The sequence below is a fragment of the Alexandromys fortis genome, unplaced genomic scaffold, assembly GCF_014885135.2.
Source record: "Alexandromys fortis isolate MF-2015 unplaced genomic scaffold, M_Fortis_MF-2015_v1.1 scaffold_158, whole genome shotgun sequence".
Classification (NCBI taxonomy): Eukaryota; Metazoa; Chordata; class Mammalia; order Rodentia; family Cricetidae; genus Alexandromys; species Alexandromys fortis.
This window is the reverse complement of record NW_026068039.1, coordinates 1,778,132-1,794,361: the sequence shown is the minus strand read 5'-3', so window position 1 is coordinate 1,794,361 and position 16,230 is coordinate 1,778,132. Positions and strand designations below refer to the sequence as shown.

Genomic DNA, 16,230 nt, shown 5'->3' with positions numbered 1-16,230 from the left:
GGCAATTTCACTTTTTATTTCCTTTGCGTGATGTTCCTAATTTGCTTCTGGTAATTTCTAAACTTTGCAATGTGCTTTTAACCTCTTTGGTGGTGGGGGAGGGGCACTAAACCTTTATAGGATATTTGTTGCCAGGCTGAGTCTTCTTATAAACGGCAGTAAGGACTCAGTAGGGCCGTTCGTCTTGTAGATGAGCTCTTTAGACCTTCATGGGCATCATAATTTTAAAAACTACCATCTCCCTGTCATAGGCATGGAGTTTCAAAGCTTGTGGGGAATTTGAGGAGAATGAGATTGCTAAATTGAAAACACAATGTAGCTGCAAAGTTTGACACATTTACAAGTTGTAATTATTCTAGATATTCCTCAGTGGCAATAATAATAATAATAAGCAAATATTCCTGTCCATAAATTATACACCAAGATGAAACTTGGGGGACTTATGCTTTCTTTTATTGGCTCCCTTGCCTGCTTACCATGTGAGCGCCCCCTTGTGGCATTTTTCCAGAATTGCAGGTCCTGGGAAACATTTACTAAGAATTTGTATATCTATAGTTGGGCAGTTAAAAATTACCTATTCATCAGGGAGGGCAGCAGAGAAAAATGTAGAGCTCAATAAAAATCAATAATAAAAAATTACCTATTCATAAGTTACCAAGAGACAATATTGAGGGTGGTGGTTCAAGACAGGGTTTCTCTGTATCTTTAACTCACAGAGTGCTGGGATTAAAGGCATACACTACCCCCACCCAGCCCAGGAGACAATATTTTAGGCACTATTTAGGTAGTGTAAACTGAATAATCTTGTTACCAACCCACAGTGATGGTCAGAGCTAAGGGCATTCACTCCAGTTTACAGCCGGGTCTGATCAGTGTCTTTGAATCTGGACATATACACTGGCAAACAGGAAGATGGACAGTACCAGTGGCTCCCAGTATTGGAGGGAGATCTGAACCCCTTCATGAGAACAGAAATAAAGGTGCTTCTGGGGACCTCCCTGGGAACAAACAAAACGCTGGTTCCAGCATGCTCCAGGAATCCTAGGCGGAAAAGATGGGAACAGGTGATCCCTGAGGCTTGCCGTCCGGTCCGGCCAGTCTGGCTAAGTGTGAGCTCCAGGTGCAGTGAGGACTGTCAAAACAAAACAAGACAAAGTGGCGGGCTGGGGAAGTGCTGGCTGGGCAAGCAGGAGGGCCTATGCTAGAATCCCATACTCTCACATAAAAAAGCCAGCATTGGAAGGCAGAGACAGGTGGATCCCAGGAGTTCACTGGCCAGTCAGCCTAGCTGACAGGGTGAGCTCCTAGTTCAGCGGGTGCACCTGCCTTAAAAGCAGTAAGGCCCTGGGTGAGAAAGGAAGATTCTCGGCATCCTCCTGTGGCCTTTGTATACACGAGTACAGGCGTAAGCAGTGGTGAACACGGTCCAAATTAATTCATTAAAATAAATTAAAAATAAGAAGACACCTGACACCTGCTTCTGGCTTCCACATGCATGCACACACATTAGAACATACTGTACCACACCCCCTACAACTCGCTTTGAGGTAGAGTCTCACTGTGTAGCCCTGGCTAGCCTGGAACTCACTATGTAGTCCAATCTGACCTGGAATTCACAGAGATCCTCCTGCCTCTGCCTCCCAAGTGCTGGGATCAAAAGTGTGCAACCACCATGCCTAACCACACACAACTGAAAAGAAAAAGAAAGAAAACCATCTTCTGGTGGGCAGGCCACTCTGAGGGCCCCTACTGGGCCAAGGTTATGATGTGAGTTGCCGAACATTGCTGTCCCTTAACTGATAACCCACGAGAATCACATGGATGGAAGGGACAAGACGGGATGCCAGCAAAAGCCACTAAGGAGATAAATAAAACAGATATCTGTCCTAAGAAGTCTCCGGAAGAAGAGAGGAAAACATATTCATCACATTCAAAAATCCTGGGCAAAAAGCAAGAAAAAAATTATGCGAAAAATTTATTTAAAAATGCAACCGGCTGCTCCCAGATGTGACTCAGCTTTGAGGAGGCTGAATCATTCTCATCCTAATGAGCCGAAGGGAGAGGATTACACAATTGACATCAAAGGCTGACGTTTCGTGATGGTAGGGACTCAGTAGTCCAGGCTGGCCTTGAACTCAGGGTGTGACTGAGGAACTGCCTTCCTGCTTCACCTGCCTAGTACCGGGACTACAGGGGTGAGCTACCAGACCCTGTCTGCTGACACAAGAAGAAAACAAATGTACCCAAAGATTCTCTTAGTGCCTAATGTTCTCCAGGGAGCTCAGCACTCTTCCTCCTGGATGGGCCCAGTCCGCCAGACTACACCCTGCCTGGGCCCTCACCCACAGTAATAGTTGGTTTCCTCTTGAAATATGCCAAAAACCTAAGTAGCGTAAGCTTATTAAAATGTGTTCATTCTCTCCATAAATTTTAGTTCCCTGCATTTAAATTTTTATTACACTATCTTATGTGAAGTCAGTCCTCTTCTTCCAGCATATGGGTTCCAGGGGTCAGTTCAGGTCGTCAGGCTTGGGGGCAAGTGCGCTTAGCAGATCAGTCATCGCAGCAGCCCCGGTTTCTAAATCACACTCCCTTGTTATTGCTTGTAGTGTTTGACGAATACAAAAGGATCTCCCAGAAGGACATTGAGCAGAGTATTAAATCTGAGACATCCGGGAGCTTTGAAGATGCCCTGCTGGCTATAGGTAAGCCCCAGAACTAATTCTGTTAGTGGTCTTCCTTAGTCTCCAGATGTTGTTGCAGAGATATAGAATGGTGCTTTTCTGAAATTAAAGTCGTTCCCCTCACTGAGGGTACGTTCTCAAATCTCAGAACATGGATTCTCAGTAAATTGGCCAGGCTGGTCTGGCACTCCTGGATTAATGTGACTCTCTCGCCTCAGTCCCCAAATACCTGACCCGCAGCCACGTGCCACCACACCAAGATGGTTCTCCAGAACTGCTGTGGTTTTTTTAAATAATTTTCTGTGCACAAGTATTTTGGTTGCATGCAATGTATGCAATGCCCGTGGAGCCCAGAAGAGGGCGCTGGATCCACTGAAACAGGAGTTACAGAGTGTTGTGAACCACCACATGGGTGCTGAGAACCAAACCTGGGTCCTCTGTAAGAATAGTTAGTGCTCTTAACTACTGAGCCATCTCTCTAGCCCCAGACTTTTCTTTTGCTAGATGGTCTCATTGAGTAACCAAGGCCGGCCTTGAACTTGTAGCAATCCTCCTATCTTGGCTAGGAGTGCTAGATTCATAGACATGAACCATCCCATCTGACTGTTCTACAACTTTAAAGAAGAAATACTTGCAAAGCTCAACACGGTGCACACCTGTAATTCCAGCACTTGGGAGGTAGAGGCAGCCCTGAGGATCAGTAGTTCAAGATCATCCTCGGCTACATAACGAGTTCAAGGCCAGCCTGGACCATGTGAGAACCTGGCTGAAAAAAGCAGCTATTCTGTGTGGCCTGACTCTGACTGCTGTTGTGCCAGGGGTCTTATGACTTTGTCTTTGATACTTTTCTATTTCATTATAAGAGAAAGATAACACCATATTAGCTGCATCTGGCAAGTCAAATTGACTTTAACAGCTGATTTTTAAGCTTTTTTTTATTGTATGGGTGTTTCGTATACATGTGTATCTGTGTACCATGTGCGTGCCTTGTACCCTCAGAGGTCACAAGAGTTCATCAGATCCTTTGAAACTGGAGTTACAGGCGGTTGTAAGCAATCTTTTGAGCACTGGAGATTGAACCCTAGTCCTCTGCAAGGTCAAGTACTCAAGCCCTGAGCCATCTCTCCAGCGCCCTAAGAACTATGTTACACGGCAGATGTACTAATCATTTGGAACTGTGAGCCACCCTTGCTTTGACTGCATCATTAATGACTTCTCCAGAAACCTGATAAGCTGAGGACCCTGGCAAAGGGACCGGAGCGCAGACCCTGTTCACCCAGCGCTGCTAATAGTTCTTGGGACTCTGTAGAAACAGAGAATAACTGTCAGTTCTCTTTGTTCTTAGATTTTTGTTTCTGTGATCTTCTCATTCTGTTTTTATGAAAATAGAGTTAATTTATTAAGAGAAGGGAGAGCCCTCCTGAGAGTGGGCGTGGGTGTGGGCAGGGGAGCGGGCAGGGGAGTGGGCAGGGGCGCAGGCAGGGGCACGGGAAAGGGAAGTGGCCCATGCTCACTTCTTTTTGCTCCTTTTCTCCACAGTGAAGTGCATAAGGAACAAACCTGCATATTTTGCTGAAAGGCTTTATAAATCCATGAAGGTAAATGACTTCACTTTTATCATTTGAAAGACTGTGGCATATTGTTTTTCAGCTTCTTAGGCTTGCCACCCGGATTCCACCCTGGAGTATCCAGCTCGACGCCACCCCTCACTGAATACTGCTGCGCTATACCGAGGGCTTCTCTCTATGAGCTTGTGATGTGCGGAGCCCTGCTCCTAGGGCTTTGCATGTATGGATGCATTTATCCCCACAGCAGGAGCAGGGCACAAACTATCCTGTTTTACAAGTGGAGAAACTGAGGCATATAGAGTATACACAGTGTGTTTCCACTGTTCACGGAGGCAGGAATGCCCCAAGGAGACAAAGTCTAGCTTCAGAGCCAGGTTCCCAGGCCTGTGTTAGACCCTGTGCAGGCAGCCCTGCCGGGGCCCCAAGAGCGACAGGAAACCAGAACCTGAATGCTTGGGTTTTGTTGTTGTTCTTCTGAGACAAATTCTCAGTAGCCCAGGCTGTCCTCAAATTCTCTTTGTAACTGAGGATGGCCTTGAACTTCTGAGTGCTGCTATCACGGGCCTATGCCATTGTACATGGTGGGGAGTCTTTGCTCTTAAAGACTGTCTCTCCTCAAAGAGAAAAGCAAGCGTGTAGACACTAACGATAACATGGCATGAAGACACAGTTCAGCATCCCACTACTAAACAGATACAACGGGCAGAGTGTTGATTTTCAGTATCCTTGAGGGATGATTTGAAAAGAACGTAGAAGGAAATGGGAGCTGGGTGTGCCATCACACACCTGAAATTCCAGCTCCCGGGAGGCTGAAAAGGAGGGTAGCTTAGTTTGGGGCCAGACTGGACTATATAGCAAGGCCTTGTCTGAGAGAGAGAGACGGGGAGAGAGAGAGAGAGAGAGAGAGAGAGAGAGAGAGAGAGAGAGAGAGAGAGAGAGAGAGAGAGAGAAGGAAGGGAAAAAAGCAAAACCAAACCAGCCTGTTCTGTTGAGGCAGAACCTTGAGGGAAGCTTGGCACAGGGCTGGGGAGGAGAGTAGACCGTACAGGTGGCTGAGCAGCTTAGCACCTGTCTTTGGAAACGCAAAGCGATGTCTTCGGGTCACAACACGGAGTGTTGGAAAGGTGGGCTGTGTCAAGCCTTGCATCCCAAGTTAAGGCATGAGGATGTTCCTCGGGCCTTCCAGGTCATCAAGCAAAGATACTGTAGCAGAATCACGATTGCCTTGTCTTGCCTTGCTGGACCACGAAGAGCATCAGCTGATGTAAGACCTTGTGCTCCCTCCCTCAGGGCTTAGGCACCGATGACAGCACCCTCATCAGAGTGATGGTTTCTCGAGCAGAGATCGACATGCTGGACATCCGGGCCAACTTCAAGAGGCTCTATGGGAAGTCTTTGTACTCTTTCATCAAGGTAGGGTACCACAGTGAAGACAGGGCCTGGCCTTGGGGTGCAGCACCACAGGTCTCTCCTCGTAGGCATATTGTTCCCAACCAACATGGCTCTCTGCCCATCTGGGGCCCCTCCTTTCTCATGGTGTACAAGCAATAAGTTCATGCTGGCCCCAAACATGGATGAAAATTCTGGAACAATGATTCAGCACTGCTTTTATTCAAAAAAGGTAGTATAACAAGCCCCAACATTTTAAGGAATTGACCTGTTGTAGTGAACACAGTATAGAGAGGAAACATCACCCCTGATCTCCGTCTCAAATATCCTTCTACCCAAAGGTTAGAATACCAGGGGTTGGAGATAAGGGGTAAGCAGTTAAGAGAACTGACTGCTCTTTCGAGGGACCCCAGTTCCGGTCCCAGCACCCACATGACAGCTCACAACCACCTGTGACTCCAGTTCTAGGAACCCGACAGACACCCTCTTCTGGCCTCCATGGGTGCTTGCATACATGTAGTACACAGAGGCATGCATGCACATTTGTGCAAAATACCCAAACATAGAAAATACACAATAAAGGAAAATGTGTATTAGCAATAACCTCAAATAATTTATTCCCGTGTGTGATATTGCAAACCTTAGGGCCTTTGTATACCAGTCGTATATACTGTTTGTCTGTAGATCAGTTACAGACGCAAAAGACCTATCTATGTCTGTAACTGGTCTACACACCATCATTTGAGCGCTAAATTGCTTTTATGATTTTGATTTCTTTCCTCCAAGATCTGTCCCATGCCTGCCATGGCAAAAGTTGTATGTGATCATTTGCTTTCTGTTGCTGAGTAAATGCCAAAAAAACACTAAAGGAAGACATAGTTGATTTTGGTTTATATTTCCAGAGGAGGGAAGGCATGGGAGCAGGCCAAAGGAGCAGGAAGCTGGCTGGTCACGTCGCATCTGAACACAGGAATCAGACTGAACAGTGAACAGAATAGTCAGGGCGGGCTATAAAGCCTCCCAGCATGCCCTTAGGGACCACCTTCCTCCAGCCAGGCTCTGCCTCCTGAAGGTTCCATGGCCTCTCCTACCAGTGCCCCCCAAAACACACGAGTCTACGGAGACATTTCTCATTAACTAACCCACTATAAATTCCCATGATCTATATGTTTCTCACACACGATGCTTTTCCCTGTAAGAAATGGACAGATTCTCACAGTTGATCACCTGTTCTCATGGGAATAGCCTCTTCTCCACAACACTGAGTTCTGGGACCTGACGCCAACCGCAGCTATTCCCCAGGGTGAATACTTCTTCCTCCTTAGATCCCTGCATACAGTAATTGCTGTCGCTCAAGGTTCCTCATTCAAAGACAAAAAGTGAATGAATACTTCTCTGTGCACACATGCGTACGTGCATGCGTACGTGCGTACGTGCATGCGTACGTGCCAGCTAAGGAATGAACTCAGGGCTTCAGGTTCTGTACTTCTGGTACATTCTCAACCCTTAATGAATACTTTTCAGAGCACAGCTTCCTCATCTGCCTGGTAATGATGGCAGAAGCTGAAGCTAGAATCGTTTGCAGGCCCAGCAGGGTCCGCTGGGAATGTGAGCCAGCATGCCCCTCCCGCTCACACCTGTTTGCCGTTCTTGGTACCAGACAGCCAGGAGTTCTAAGATGGCGTGGGTGTGGGGAAAACTGACTCACCCCGCACAACCCCTCATTAACTCCTTTGCTTCTTTAAGAAGCCTGGAGAGTCTCGTAAACACAAAGCTGAAACTAATTTCCGAGACGCCTCAGTTGCTTACACAGCGAACTTCTCATTAAGATTTGACCTGCGAATTAAATATTCTGAAAAGTAGGGAATCCACTGGTCATGTGAGGGCTGCTATCAAAAAGAAAGAGTCTCGAGCATGGGGACATACGGCTGGGGGCGGATGGCTCAGTGGGCGAAATGCGTGCCATACAAACACGAGGCTCTGAGTTTGGTTCCCCAGCACACCCACGGAAAAGAAGCAACAGCAAGCAATGGTCACCCTAGTGCAGGCAAAGGCAGAGACCCAAGGGTCCACGGGCTCACTAGTTCGCGTGTCTCGCCCCGGTGGTGGGCTCGGTCCAGTGAGACAGATACCTTGTCTCAATAATGTGTGGTGTGATAGGGCAAGCACGGGTCAGGTCGCGGGAGGGACTGAGAGAGTAAATTGTCTCGGAGCTTTGGAACTCCTGCCTGTGTTAGTTAGTCATCAAGCGACCTGAGCTAGAGTTATCTAAGAGTAGGAAACCTGAGCTGAGAAAATGCCCCTCCCAGGTTGTCCTGTAGGCCAGCAAGCCTGGGGGGAATTTTCTTCAACAATGATAGATGAGGGAGGGGCCAGTCCACGGTGGGTGGTGCCTCCCTTGGGCAGGGAATCCTGGGTGTCTGAGAAAGCAAGGTTTAGCCAGCAAGGCAGGAAGCAGCATGGCCTCTACTTCAGTTCCTTCCTCCAGGTTCCTGCCTTGAGTCCTGCCTTGGCTTCCCTCATTGGACTGTGACCCCGTGGTATATAAGCCAAATAGACCCTTTCATTCCCAAGTTGCTTTGGTCGTGGTCTTTATCATAGCAACAGAAGCCTAACTGGGACCGCTCCACCAGAAGACAATGACGACAATACCATGCCATAAAGCAACTTCAATACATGCTTATTCTTTCACAGATCCATGAGACAAACTAACAATACATTACTACGCACTTTGACAGATATTAAAATTTGAATCTTAAAGTCAGAGGCTCCACCTGTTTTAGTGCCCAGTAAGAAGTTATTAGGCTTAGGGTATTGTTTGCTTAGTGTATACATAAGGCCCTGGGTTCAGTCCCCAGGGCCAAAAATATAAAGAAATAATAAGGAAAACCACAATGTATTTATTAGGCCATAAACATTTCCATGTAGACATTATAGGACCTCTCTGGGAGTCAATTTTGCACCTCATGTGAAAAGAATTAGAAAAATCCATAATTTTAATCCAGTAATTTTCATCTTATGAAAATGTATTCAAAGCAAATTATGAGGAAAATTCATAAAAACTCAACTGCAAGGTGCTTTATTCAGCAACGTTTCACTAATAACGAAACACCAGAGATGCATAAACACCTGACAACGGGGATGGAAATGTTCTGTAACCATTAATTAATAGTGTAATTTAAAAATCAGGATGCAGAGGTTGGGTACGTATGGTTCATTGGGAGAGTACTTGCCTACACTTGCCTAGCATGAGGATGGCCATGGGTTCGGTTCCTGGCACCACCAAAAATAAAAAGAGCAGAATGAGGACACAGACGATTACTGTAGTGCAGTCTCATCCCATAGGGAACTACATGCACACAGAAAGGACTGGGGGATGGGAATGTGCCAGAATGTTTACACTGATCCGTACGTGGTATTGGTGACGTCCCTATGCGTGCTCGCTCTCTCGCGCGCGCGCTCTCTCTCTCTCTCTCCTCCCCTCCGTCCCTTCATCCCTCCCTCCTCTGTGGTTTCTCTGTGGAACAGCCCTAATTGTCCTGGAACTAGCTCTTGTAGACCAGGCTGGCCTCAAACTCACAGAGATCCCCCTGCCTCTGCCTCCAGTGCTGAGATTAAAGGTGTGCACCACTACCACCCAGCTCTTATGCTCTTCTTTTAAGTATTTTTTTTTAACACAGAACAAGTATTATTTTTAAAAAGATTATTATTTATGTATATCTGTGTATATGTATGTAAAGCGTGTGTGTATGGATATTTGTATGTGCCTCATGTCTGCAGTACCTCATGCGCACAGTGCTGAAGGAGACTAGAAGAAGGTGCCAGATTCCCCTGGATCTGTAGCTGTAGACAGCTAAGAGCACCAAGAACCAAACTCAGGTTCTCTGTGAGAGCAAGGGGTGCCCTTAGTATACAAGCCCTCTCTCCAGGCCCAAGTGTTACTTTTGTAATAAAAAATAAAATTGAGGACCTGAGAAAAATCTAGCCATGTCTGAAAATGAACATGGGTGATTTTGAACTGTGTAGCAGGCTAAGAACCATGTGACTGCTGGTAACTGTGTTCTCCTTTCTTCCAGGGCGACACTTCCGGAGACTACAGAAAGGTTCTCCTCATTCTCTGCGGAGGAGATGGCTAAAACAAGACCCAGGACAGGAGGCTTATTAACGCTGATTTTTTTAAACTTCATTTTTCTGCACTGCTATTAACATTATCTCAAATGCCTATTTCCAATTAAAACGCCTCCAGCTGCCTCCTGTGATCTAGGCTGTGTTATTATCGTCTATAGTTAGTCATTTTGATGCCTTAAACCTGTACTTTCAAAGCTTTTAAATGGAGATTTAGAATTAGAAATTAAAATGTTCTCCATGTCTGTAACAGATTATTTCCTCATTTGTGTTTTGCGGAGATTGAATGCACCAATTCCTTTTGGATTTTCTTTTCAGTAAGAATTTTACAGGACAGAAGTGTTCTCTTCCCTGGGCAGCCAGTCATTTCTTCATGTGGTATCCTGGGCATCTGTTACTGATAATTTTCACCCCGTTTCCTATTTTGCACAGCTGTGGACGAAGTTCCCATGAGCCTCCTTTCTTTGACTGTATCCATCATGTTAACTGCTAAGTACTGTGGTGTGGCAGGCTTCATGTCCCCTTGCACTGAGACCACCTTCTCCCCAAGAAATGTAGTAAAGTCACCAACTCCGCAAACAAGTTCAATCTCAATAGTGGCTCAGTGGAGCCCAGGAGTCTTAGTCATCACACACCAAGCATTGCAGTCTTGGGGCTCCTGTCCCAACCTTACTCAAGGTGACAGGAAAGAGCAAGACTCAGATGAGGTTCCTGGTTCACAATGCTTTGGGTTGTGGCTAACCTAAGGGAATTTTTTCTTCAGTTAAAAATAATCTCTTTAAATTGTTGATTTGATTCCCACTGTGCCTTTTTGATCCTGCAATCATTCAGACATGGTGCTTGCATGTAATCATGAAGTTTGGTTTGTATACAACCTGAGAAATTTTTAATTAAAAAAACAGTGACTTTAAAGGGATGTGTATTCTTTCTGTTTGATTTTTTCCATGTTGGAGATGTTTTTCTTCCTGAGCCATGGAAGGAACTATTTTGAAGGAATCATGATACTAAACATCAACATAAAAGAATAACACATTAATCATATGTTAGCCTGCTTCTATAAGATCAGTGTTTACACTCAGAGGTGGAGGCAGGAGGATCAGAACCCTCCCTGGCTACTTAGCCAGTGTGAGGCCAGCCTGAGCACACAAATCCCAGCCTCAAAAAAGCAAAACTAGGGCTGGGGCGATGGCTCAGAAAGTAATACACTTGCCGCTCAAGCACAAGGCACAGTGTTTGGATCCCTGTCACCAATGTGAAAGCCAGACACAGCCAGTGAGTGTGTGCCTGTAACCCAAGGCTGGGATGTGGTGATGAATGGATCCCAGGGGCTCAGTAGCCAGCACTTATAGCTGAACCAATGAACTTCAGGTTCAGTGGAAGATCCTGTCTCTGATGATGAGGAGGAGGACGAGGAGGAGGACGAGGAGAAGGAGGAGGAGGAGGAGGAGGATGTAGAGAGTACGACACTGATATTGTCTTCTGGTTTCCACATGGGCACATGCACACACTCTCGAGTACACACACACCCAAATAAATAATAATATAACACTGAGAAGGGTCAGTAGGTAAAGGGCTTTGCTGCCAAGCCTGAAAAACCAAGGCTGAAACCCTGAGTTTAATCCCCAGAACCCACATGGTGGGGAGAACAAGGAATGGCACCCCCTCACACTAAAACAAAGTAGCCAAACAAACAAAACCAACAAAACCATTGACATTTATGAATGCCAAACACTACTCAATGATATTAAATGACTCTGAAAATGAGTGACACTCTGTTCCACTCAGAACGTGTACAGTAAACGTTACATACACGGTCAGAAATGTAGCTCAGTGGGATCGAGTCATCCCTTGCTTTCTTAGCACCACAAAGGACAAAAGTTACAGATGCACAAAGAACACACTTCCCTTTGTTCCCGCTGCAATGGGGCCTGCACTTTGATGTGGGAACCATAGACAGCATGCTGATGTGACCCGTCATTCCAGTTAACACAGATTTGGGAACCAACGCTACCTCCTCAGAACTGTGGAATCTCTACTCCAACTTCATTACCTTTTGGAAGCATTATGAGGTTCTTTGTTCTAATTTTAGTAGATGTTTAACCTTTAAATGACGTCTTAGCTAGAATTTTAAACATTTCTGAGGTTGGAACAGTGTTTTGTGACTGTGTACTTTCAGTGGGCTGAGTTTTTCTTGCTTTAAGTGTAAATTCAGAGGGAAGGTAGAAAGTCACAATTCTCATGTTCATGATTAGCTTAAGGAGCTACAGTTTTGTTTCGCATATGCCAGTCTATTCCTTTGCAGCCACCCTTCTCTTCCTTCAACGTTTACCTCAACCTGCCTCAGCTAAGGGCCCTCACAATTCCTCAGGGTTGAACAAACGCAAGACCTCGGTAGCCTGCAAAGTACACGGCCAAAAAGGAGTGCAGATGGCGCATTGATGCGGTCAGTTCTGGGAAGAATTTGGCAAGAGCTCAGAAAGTTGAAAATTTCCCAGAAAATCTGTTTCCAGGGATCTGCTTGATGAATCTTTTATGGATAATGTTCATGTCTGTTCTAAAGGAGTGTTAAAGACAAAATAATGGAAGCCCCTCGGCAAGGAACTGGAAAATCATGGGTCTTCCCACGAGGGTGACCATAACTAAAGATTTAATCCAAAGTATAGTTTTAAGAGAGGAGAAAGGCTCTGAATCATAGGTTTGGGAAAGTCTGATTCCATTTAAATTACATGTCTGAATGTGCTGCAGAAAAGTGTCTGAGTGGCGTGTATAGACATGCACAGAGAAAGCATGGAGAGGCGAGGATGTAAGCAGAGGGGGTACACAAGGGGGTTTCTCATCTTCTTATCATTATCCATTATATCTCAATCAAGCTGAAGGCGGAAGGAGAGCGAATCAAAGTAAGTGTGAAAAAAAGTCCAAGCCCTTAGTGGGTCCGCAAGTATTTGTATTGCTCTATCTGAAACATTTCATTATGAACATTTTACTTTGGAAAGTATAGAAGGCCGGCATGGTAGCTCATGCCTCAACTCCCAGCACTCAGGGGCTAGAGTTCCAGGCCAGCCTGAGCTTCAGAGTGAGACCCTTCCTTAAAAAAGGAAAAAGAAAGAAAATCGATGTAACTGAATTGGTAGTGCTTAGCATTCACGAAACCCTGGGTCGGATACCCGGCAATTAAATAGGCTGGCAATGTTGCACGTGCTGAAAATCCGAGAAAAGCATTTGAGAAGTGGGCACAGGAGATCAGAAGTTCAAGATCATTCTACAGAGTCGAAGGCCAGCATGTAATACAAGACCCTGACACAATAAAATAACCAAATCGAAACAAGGCAGAAGAAAGGAGCCAGGAACTGGAGGCTGGTTGTGGTTCCCGATCGACACCTCTCAACAACGCGGGGTAAAGGTCGTCTAGTCAGGACGGTATGGTCCCAGAGCCCAGAAGGGGAAGCAAAGGCCATAATGACATGTCCGTCCACAAACTGACTTCACAGTGCTGGAGAAGACCCCTGGCTCGAGGAAGCTCGCGGGAAGAACCAACGACGGGGTCCCCAAACCCGTCGAGCACAAGCACCCAGCGCCCACGCCCCTATGTAAACGCCGGAAGCACTGAAGATTTGCCCTCACCCGGGCTGAGCTAGGCGGTGGCGTGTCCGATACCTGCGCATGCGCGACCTTGCCGAGCAGGTCCCACCCCTTCCGGGGGCTCGCCGCACGCATGCTCTCTGCGGCGCGCGCTTTTGTTGCGAGAACGAGGGGGCGAGGTCTTGAGGAGCCGGCGGCTGTGGCGCGGCGGGCGGGGCGGAGGATGGAGATGATGACTGCGTTCTCGGCGACGGTTGGGGCCGTGCGCGAGGCGGCTGCCGAGTAGGCGGTGGGGCGTCAGGCATGGCGGGGCGGCCCCTTGGCGCTCCCTAGGCGTCGGAGCCATGGGCGCGCTGAGCAGCCGGGTGCTGCGGCCCGCGGGGCGCGCTGAGCAGCCCGAACCCGCGTCCGGTTCTGGGGGCGCGTCCCGCTGGTCAGACGCGGGCGAGGATGCGGCCCAGGGCTTCTGTTACTGTCCGGGCGGCCGCAAGCGCAAGCGCAGCAGCGGCACATTCTGCTACTGCCACCCCGACTCCGAGACAGACGAGGACGAGGACGAGGGCGACGAGCAGCAGCGGCTGCTAAACACCCCGCGCAGGTACCGAGCTACGGGCAGCCGGTGCCCTTGACAGGAGAGTGCGGGGCGGCCGCGCGGAGGGGGGTGGGAGGGTCGGTGTGGGAGCTGAGCTCGTGCGGGGCAGACCTGAGATCAGTGCGGGAGCCGGCGCGTGCTGGGCTAACTGGGGTCAATGCATGAGCTGGACGTCTGCAGACAGACCTGGGGTCAGTACGGGAGCTGGACGTCTGCAGACAGACCTGGGGTCAGTGCGGGAGCTGGACGTTTGCAGACAGACCTGGGGTCAGTGCGGGAGGTGGACGTCTGCAGACAGACTCGGGGTCAGCGCGGCAGTGGACATTTGCAGATAGACCTAGGGTCAGTGTGGGACCTGGGCGTTTACAGACGCTTGAGGTCAGTCCGGGATGCGGGCGTTTGCAGACACCTGGGGTCAGTGCAGGAGCTGAAGAGCCTAGGGTTCTGCACTTTACCCAGAATCTTCCTGAATGTCAGAGCCTCAACCTGGGACAGCAAGGACTAGCCAGAGCATCTGCGGACATCTCTAGTGTGCCTTTGCTTTCTGAGTGGGTAGCCACAGGAAGACTTGCCTGGCGTGGACACCTCTCTGTGTCCACTTGACGGACCAGTGATTGCACATGTGAAGACTGGCTGTACTGTACGTTCCCCCGAATTAAGAATAAAGGCTTGTCAGAGTAGGCTTCTTGACGTAGGCTCTGATCTGTGTAGGTTGCCTAAGATTTTTGAGGGAAGAATTGAAAAAAAAAATGCTTGTAAAGTAAATGTGGCTTACACCAGAATGTATTTTCATATAAGGGATATATTTTCTCTTTTTTCTCTTTTAAGGTCAATGTTAGAATCACACAGATGTAATTTTTAATGAAATTTTTAAAAACTTATATGCTCAGTATTTTGCTACACATGCACTGCATTTTAGTTGACAAAAAAGTCTAGGTGCTGGAGATGTGGCTCAGTGGCAGAGGTAACATATAAATAGCATAGGTAAAAACCAGATTGATATAAAACCCTGGCATTAGGGTTTATGTGTGAATGTATTTACAAGGTGGATATACAGAAAAATGGAAATACTATTTCCACTTCATAAAGTTGCACAGATTTAGCCCAGCAAAGTGGCACAAGCCCGTCATGTGTAAAGTCTGGTGGCCGAGACAGGAGGATCTTAAGTTGGAGGTTAGCCTGGGCCAGAGAGTGAGTTCAAGACCTTCCTGGGCTATATATGGTGACCCTGGAGAGAAGGGATAGGAGGAAGGGGCTGGGGAGTGTTGAGAGCGCTCAAGTATTTAGACCTAAGAATGAGCACAAATGAGGTAGCTGAATTTTTTTTTAAGATTTATTTTTACTTATGTGTATGTCTGTATGTAGGTTTGTGCACATTCCTGCAGAGTCCAGGTAACCAGGGTAGTGGATTCCCTGGGACTAGAGTTACAGGGATGTTGTGAGCCCCTAATATGGATGCTGGGAATTGTACTTGGATCCTGAATAAGAGCGATATATGCTCTTCACTCCTGAGTCACCTCTCCAGGCCCACAGTGCCTGCCTTTTGTGCACTCAGTAAGTATTAGAACTCTTTGATGAACTGACCCTTATGTCATAAGATGTGACTTAGCCACTCCCACTTCCTTTTCGTAGTTGATGTACCTGCTCCATTCTTTTCTAACCTATATCCCACATCCCATCAACCAACCACCCCATCAGACAACCCCTTCCGTAACCCAGTGCTTTATCCATTCTAGGTAAACTCTACTGACAGACTATTTCCCCAGCAGCATCTTTTCACAGATGTGCCTGCATATGGAGGGCCTTTCAGTATTGCTCTTCACCTTACTTTTTTGAGGCAGAGTCACTTTACTAAAGTGGAGGGTCATTGATTGCTAATCGAGCCAGCCAGCAAGGTCCAAGGATCTGCCTGTTTCCCCGTACCCCATTAGGATTACAGATGCTGGCAATTCAATTTGGGTTGCTATCTTCACTCCCACCCTCACCCCCATCCCTGCTTACCCCCTATTCAACTCAGGTCTTTGTGCTTGAAAAGCACTTTCTTGTCTGAGTAACTGCCCAGCCCCTGTTTGTGTATATATATTTAAGGTAGGTATGTATACAACATATAATTGAATCTTGCTTTTAAAAAAAAAAATCCAGTAAGACAGTCTATGCCTTTTGATTAGTTTGTAGACTATGTATGTTTAATGTAATTGTTGAAATATATGACAGAGCACACATTTTAAAGAAGAGAAACTGATCTGAAAAAGGAAATTTTAATATAAATCTTACTAACAAAGAATAAGAAATT

The 16,230-nt window shown here is 46.9% G+C and overlaps 2 protein-coding genes across 3 annotated transcripts in view; both read left to right on the top strand.

Moving 5' to 3' along the window:
- Positions 1 to 10,682, top strand: part of Anxa4 (annexin A4) — a 48,837-nt gene extending 38,155 nt beyond the window's left edge. For both annotated transcript variants that reach the window (XM_050165400.1, XM_050165401.1), the window contains exons 10-13: positions 2,610 to 2,705; positions 4,224 to 4,282; positions 5,543 to 5,665; positions 9,718 to 10,682. In XM_050165400.1, the coding sequence (XP_050021357.1) occupies positions 2,610 to 2,705; positions 4,224 to 4,282; positions 5,543 to 5,665; positions 9,718 to 9,777 (338 nt within the window). In that variant the 3' untranslated portion in view covers positions 9,778 to 10,682. The remainder of the gene's footprint in view (positions 1 to 2,609; positions 2,706 to 4,223; positions 4,283 to 5,542; positions 5,666 to 9,717) is intronic.
- Positions 10,683 to 13,493: 2,811 nt separating this feature from the next.
- Gmcl1 (germ cell-less 1, spermatogenesis associated) overlaps positions 13,494 to 16,230 on the top strand; it is a 44,871-nt gene continuing 42,134 nt past the window's right edge. The window contains exon 1 of the mRNA XM_050165416.1: positions 13,494 to 13,943. Coding sequence (XP_050021373.1) covers positions 13,690 to 13,943 — 254 coding nt within the window. The 5' untranslated portion in view covers positions 13,494 to 13,689. The remainder of the gene's footprint in view (positions 13,944 to 16,230) is intronic.